The sequence below is a fragment of the Pecten maximus genome, chromosome 12 (genome assembly GCF_902652985.1).
Source record: "Pecten maximus chromosome 12, xPecMax1.1, whole genome shotgun sequence".
Taxonomy (NCBI): Eukaryota; Metazoa; Mollusca; class Bivalvia; order Pectinida; family Pectinidae; genus Pecten; species Pecten maximus.
The window spans coordinates 26087254-26094573 of record NC_047026.1 but is presented as its reverse complement, the minus strand read 5'-3'; the positions used below and the strand labels follow the sequence as shown (position 1 = coordinate 26094573).

Sequence of the window (7320 nt, the reverse complement as noted above, 5' to 3'; positions counted from 1 at the left end):
GTCAATTTTCCAACCTTTGGTCTTATCAATATCAGAACTTCCGTGTCATTTCCTGTGTAGTTTAGTCACCTTGACCTTCACACCGCACTTTGAGACACCAACATAAACTGATCAAGTCCAACTTCTAATGATCCAAACGAAAAAAGACATTTCAAAATAATCCAGGAGGGGATAGAAATGTTAATCTATACATTACTTACCTGGCCGATCATTACTCCAATTTGACCGTTCTTGATAATTATATTATCTAATAATGCTTCAATAACCGTACTGAAACTGACATTTATATTATCTAATAATGGATCAATAACCTACTGAAACTGACATTTATATGATCTAATAATGCTTCAATAACCGTACTGAAACTGACATTTATATTATATAATAATGCTTCAATAACCGTACTGAAACTGACATTTATATTATATAATAATGCTTCAATAATCTTACTGAAACTGACATTTATATTATCTAATAATGCTTCAATAACCGTACTGAAACTGACATTTCTAAATACAGTTGTGCTTTGTTATCTCGTACTTGTTGCGATCATGAAAACAACTTCGAGATATCCGAAGTATTCGAGTTAGCAGTATATCATATAGAATGTTTACTGTCGGAACTGAATTTTCACATCGAGCTAAGCAGAGTCTTCGAGTTATCAGAGTATTTAAGTGTTTGATATGGAGATTTGCTGTGGAATTTTAGAAATCTACTTCACCTTAAAATCATTGAACGTCTGTACTTTTAACGGAGTCATTGAAAAGCGAACGAATGAATTCGAATAAACGTGGCCACATTGAGTAAACAAACGAAAGTATTCAAATGAACAATGAATAAACAAACCATTTGGACGAACGAGTCACTATCATAACACATGCCGAATGTTTATCCTTCAGAACACATTACATTGCACAAATCTGATCGGCAAACACTCGTATTTGTAAAAAAATATTCCCTGTTATAATTGATTAGAGTTAAAGGGACATCACGGTAAAAACGTTGTAATTTTCAATGAATGTACGTGTTTTGTTCCTTTCCAGTTATGTTTCTGTGCTGTCCCAATGTTCACAGTCGATCCTCATGTCCAGCTTGACCACTTGATTTAGTTGGGAATCCCCCTCTAAATTTAGCGCGGAAATTATTTTTAAATCATCACGTACAATGTAACTGTTTTGAAATCGAGGCAACACAAACACACGATAGTTTACAAGGCGCATTGGATTAGTTGGACAACGATATTATACAGTGGTTTAAATGTTAAATAACACGTTCTGTATATATTCCGGCACATATATTTATGTGTAAATAAGTGTAAACACCGTACATATAGTATAGTGACAGTAGCGATGTACTGGTACAGACTGTATAAATATTACCGAGTTTGTGTAAATATTACCGAGATTGTCATGACCTACTATCCAGCAATCAAGCAGAATACGAGCAGCGTCCGTATTACGTACTGCTGTTTTCATGTTTGAACTGTATTGTACTGCTTCCCCAGTTTAATTCTAGGATTGTGTTTGACCCATTTTCCAATTATTCTCTTCATTGCGGAAGCTGTTATCGTTTTCAACCGCAGTCGATTCACATTGGAAGCCATTTTTGTTTTCAGGTGTTTTAGTGTGTTGTGCGCATGCGTGTTATCGTATATGTCACAAAATTTGCATATTCAGACTATTGATCAACGAATTGTGATAACCTTTTTATAATTAATAATTGATGTTTTTTTATATACATATATCATCAAATTCGAATGTTTATTGTTCATAAGGATATTTTTTTTAAAGATATACTCAATAATATGAAAAAATACAAAATTAAAAATTGGTTTACCGTGATGTCCCTTTAAGTCTTTTGTAGATATTTAGAAGAGAAAACAATAGTTAAATGGTATTATCACAATCTGTCCGATCTCTTAGATACAAGACGTCATGGCGCTTGGAAGTGAAACACAATGGTTTGTGATATACAGTAGTTTGTAATATATTCATCTGTAGGAGGACATACACGAATAAAACCTCAAAAATCGGGACAAAATATGAACAAAACATAAATAGAGGCTCTTGAAAAAAGTATATGTGACAGAAAACCACGTGTTAAGAAGGAAGGAAATGTGTCTTGTGTTTCATCGACGACATTCCCTACCGAAATTACATTGTGTCCGTATGTCACGCCCTCAAAATGAGAAGCAATGAGGTGACCAGTGTGGTGACCAGTGTGGTGACATGTGTGGTGACCAGTGTGGTGACATGTGTGGTGACCAGTATGGTGACATGTGTGGTGACCAGTGTGGTGACCAGTGTGGTGACCAGTGTGGTGACCAGTGTGGTGACCTGTGTGGTGACATGTGTGGTGACCAGTGTGGTGACCAGTGTGGTGACCAGTGTGGTGACCTGTGTGATGACATGTGTGGTGACCAGTGTGGTGACCAGTGTGGTGACCAGTGTGGTGACCTGTGTGATGACATGTGTGGTGACCAGTGTGGTGACATGTGTGGTGACCTGTGTGATGACATGTGTTGTGACCAGTGTGGTGACCTGTGTGATGACATGTGTGGTGACCTGTGTGGTGACATGTGTGGTGACCAGTGTGGTGACCAGTGTGGTGACCAGTGTGGTGACCTGTGTGATGACCTGTGTGGTGACCTGTGTGGTGACCTGTGTGGTGACCAGTGTGGTGACCAGTGTGATGACCAGTGTGATGACCAGTGTGATGACCAGTGTGGTGACCAGTGTGGTGACCAGTGTGGTGACATGTGTGGTGACCAGTGTGGTGACCTGTGTGATGACCTGTGTGGTGACCAGTGTGGTGACCAGTGTGATGCCCAGTGTGATGCCCAGTGTGGTGACCTGTGTGATGACATCTGTGGTGACCAGTGTGGTGACCAGTGTGATGCCCAGTGTGATGCCCAGTGTGGTGACCTGTGTGATGACATCTGTGGTGACCAGTGTGGTGACCAGTGTGATGCCCAGTGTGATGCCCAGTGTGGTGACCAGTGTGGTGACCTGTGTGGTGACATGTGTGGTGACCAGTGTGGTGACCAGTGTGATGCCCAGTGTGATGCCCAGTGTGGTGACCAGTGTGGTGACCTGTGTGGTGACCTGTGTGATGACATGTGTTGTGACCTGTGTGGTGACCAGTGTGGTGACCAGTGTGGTGACCTGTGTGGTGACATGTGTGGTGACATGTGTGGTGATCTGTGTGGTGACCTGTGTGGTGACCTGTGTGATGACATGTGTGGTGACATGTGTGGTGACCTGTGTGGTGATCAGTGTGGTGACATGTGTGGTGACCAGTGTGGTGACCAGTGTGGTGACCTGTGTGGTAACATGTGTGGTGACCTGTGTGGTGACCAGTGTGGTGACCAGTGTGGTGACCTGTGTGGTAACATGTGTGGTGACCTGTGTGGTGATCAGTTTGGTGACATGTGTGGTGACCAGTGTGGTGACTAGTGTTGTGACATGTGTGGTAACATGTGTGGTGACCTGTGTGGTGACCTGTGTGGTGACCTGTGTGGTAACATGTGTGGTGACCTGTGTGGTGACCTGTGTGGTGACCTGTGTGGTAACATGTGTGGTGACCAGTGTGGTGACCAGTGTGATGATCAGTGTGGTGACCAGTGTGGTGACATGTGTGGTGACCTGTGTGGTGACCAGTGTGATGATCAGTGTGGTGATCAGTGTGGTAACATGTGTGGTGATCAGTGTGATGACCAGTGTGGTGACCAGTGTGGTGACCTGTGTGTGGTGACCTGCATTTCTCGAACAGAACTTATAACTGATGAAATTTCTTTGAGGGATGATATTCAATCAACCAATCAACATGGAAATTAGGAAGTTTAATAAGAATAAGTTGTCAATTAATGATAATTGGTTCCAGTACTGTTTTACTGAGAAATAAGCGTTATATCGCAATCTCTTGAGACCTGTCTTAATATCAGTAATGGTATAATGGTAATATTGTGTACCTTACATATGTCTATACCTACATTCGTTCAGGGTGACTATGTTTTCTTGTACTTGCAACTCACTAGCGAAAACATGTCAGCGTGAACATTCTTTTTTGTGTAATCTGCCAACATTAAGCGTAGACGCACCTGTATTAGCTAGAGAATTTAGTAAACAGAGACATGTTCAGAAACAAGTGCGCAAAAATGCCTTAGTCAACATACAGTGTAATACTGAAAATACATTTGTGTTGTGGTACTCTTATTTTAGAGCATACAAAACATACTGAAAAAATACATACTGAATTCGCGCAATGGTGAATTGTCGAGCTCTCAGTAGTTGTTGTAGATAACAAATATCGGTAAAATAAGATTACTGCTAAAGTATTACGTGTATAGAAACATTGAAAGTGTTATTTCTGTTTTGACAGTTTCCTGATATTTAAATCTGATGTGATAAGATATTCTCTACAGGTCCAATTATATGACTTATTAGCTGCGATGGAATTTTTTAAGACAAGCGTCGTCAAAGCTACGATTATGTCCCGTGCACGCCAATGTAGCACATCCTTGTATATTTCAGTATAATTGGGTAAAAACAGTTCCCCCAACCAATCTAGGATTCGATATGTGATAAATATAAAATACATTGTGAATTGACCTACACCTGATTTTATTTATACATTTTCATTTACGTTGCCGGACATGACAGGTACTGTTTCTCGCTTCAATGCCATAAACCCTTAAAATTGATATGATTTGACAATACATCATAGTTTTGAACAAGCTGTACTGTCAAACATGTACCATATGATACTGATGGATGTTTGTATTTAAGTACAGAAATGAAAATAGTAATGCATTTGAGAGCCTGATAAATAATACCGGAGTGATTCACTGCGACGTTGATACACTAGCGCATTTGGAGGCCAATTGATACCAAGCCGAGGTGTTATATATTGGCCGGGAATGGATATTCGTACTTACGACTTGTATGTTGATTTTCTATCTTTAATTATTTAATTGTCTAAGTAGACAAATACATGAGAGATAAGTTTAAGTACACGAAATATAACATCTAAAGGTAATTTACTCAAGATCAATATAGACTGTTCAATGTCAGAAGTGCCCGTTTTGTCGAAAGCACACTCCTGATACAGCTGCAATCTGGCTTTCCCTGTGTAAGGCTGTATTCTTATACAAGGAATGTCCTGAAAAAGTATCGAAGGAATACATAGATAAACATAAGGTTCTGGTCACGGAGGAAACTTTACAACTGTAACACTGTTATATAGAACCGCTGATTTACCTGGGGAATGTATTATAAATCGAGGTGAACACAGTCACGTACTTGATACGTAGTTGACACGTACCTGACCAAGGTGTGAGGATATCTAACCAAGTACTTGTCACTTCAGTATCGAGTATCTAGTAGTAACATAAGGATTAAAACACGAATATCGAATTAACTATGGCATATTAGCAGCGGAGAGTGGTGAAGTAATGATGTTATTATCAAATCATCAAATATGGAATGTAAGCAGCATAGATAGGTGAAGTAATGATGTTTCTATTGAATCAACTGCGGCATGTTACGGAATAGATTGGTGAAGCATGGATATTACTATCAAAGAAATTAGAATCATTGCTCTTGTCATTAAGCTGTGGTAACCTGTTGGTAACGTTCTATGTAAAGTTTTAGGTAAGGGGCTAAAGTAGAAAAGACAAGTATTCTTGATTTCAAATATATCTGTTGACACTGTCCAAAAATTCTTGTACTTTAAAAATAATTCAATTGATGGACTTGGAAAGGTCGTTGTTTCCTGTTAAGCTTACCAATGATCGCCACATCGGGTTAATTTTATCATTAAATGTTTCTAAAATATACAATTAAACTACAAGTACGTCACGAAAAGTATCACTGAAATGATATAATATAATAAGATGTAATATAATATATGATTATGTAGTTATCATAATTCATCTGTATTATTATCATTAATTGATAAAACCATGATAAAGTTGTTCGACACTTCATTCTACACTAAATACCTTTTTGTTTCAAGTGATAGACAATTTTTCACAATTCCAGTAAAATCACCATATACATTTGTATATTTATCCCATCAATATGCAATCAATGTTTCTATCGATAGACACTGCCCATGATTACATCGTGTGTGTTTGTGTGTGTGTATGAAAAACGCTAACGTATGTTCGTTCATTGACAGGAAACTATCACTATGCAGTAATTTCCTTGTTTGCTAACGTCATTAATTGTGTTGAATAACAACTGGTATATGGGTACGATCACGTCATCACTTCAAAAAGTCATAAAATACGGATATATAATATGACGTGATGATTACATCAACAATCGTACTTGAAAAGATTAGGTAAATGCGGAAGTGTATATTTTGTTTGTTTTTGGTTTTGTTTTTACTTTTGCATTGAAATTGAAACAGGGAAACATTTGAGACATTATGAACTTTTTTTCTGATCTGAGCACCCAGTGAGAAATAAACCGTTAAAATTGCCAATTGATATGAAGACCTCAAAGTACCTCAAAGTAGCTTTTGACGTAATTGTCGCTACTTTTGTTTTGGTATCTGCTAAAACCTTAGCTGTACACAGGTAAACGAGTACGTACTTTTTATTCCGGAACTGGTTATTGATGCAAAATATAATCAACTTCTCCTCCTATGGAAAGTGAAACATGTTTTAGTAGCATGCTGATTTTTCTGCAGGCAAAGACAAAGGTTAGTGGCATGATGTCACATAGTGTATCCATTAACGACGGAATACCGCAAACTAGATCGTACACACGCACACAGAGGATTGTACAATATAACACCACAAACTAGATCGTACACAGAGGATTGTACAACATAATACCACAAACTAGATCGTACACAGAGGAGTGTACAATATAACGCCACAAACTAGATCGTACACAGAGGACTGTACGACATAACACCGCAAACTAGATCGTACACAGAGGATTGTACAATATAACACCACAAACTAGATCGTACACAGAGGATTGTACGACATAATACCGCAAACTAGATCGTACACAGAGGATTGTACGATATAATACCGCAAACTAGATCGTACACAGAGGATTGTACGACATAACACCACAAACTAGATCGTACACAGAGGATTGTAGGACATAATACCACAAACTAGATCGTACACAGAGGATTGTACGACATAACACCGCACACTAGATCGTACACAGAGGATTGTACGACATAATACCGCAAACTAGATCGTACACAGAGGATTGTACGACATAACACAGCACACTAGATCGTACACAGAGGAGTGTACGACATAACACCACAAACTAGATCGTACACAGAGGA

At 38.7% G+C, this 7320-nt stretch overlaps 1 protein-coding gene across 1 annotated transcript; it reads left to right on the top strand.

The window, feature by feature from the left end:
• Positions 1-2228: 2228 nt before the first annotated feature.
• On the top strand, positions 2229-3455 carry LOC117338953 (NFX1-type zinc finger-containing protein 1 homolog). The gene has a single exon (XM_033900318.1). It carries the CDS (start codon positions 2229-2231, stop codon positions 3453-3455), a length of 1227 nt encoding a protein of 408 aa, XP_033756209.1.
• The last annotated feature ends 3865 nt before the right edge of the window (positions 3456-7320 follow it).

Excerpts from the sequence above, each read along its gene's own strand:
- LOC117338953 (XM_033900318.1), top strand. The coding sequence starts at position 2,229 with ATGTGTGGTGACCAGTGTGGTGACATGTGTGGTGACCAGTATGGTGAC.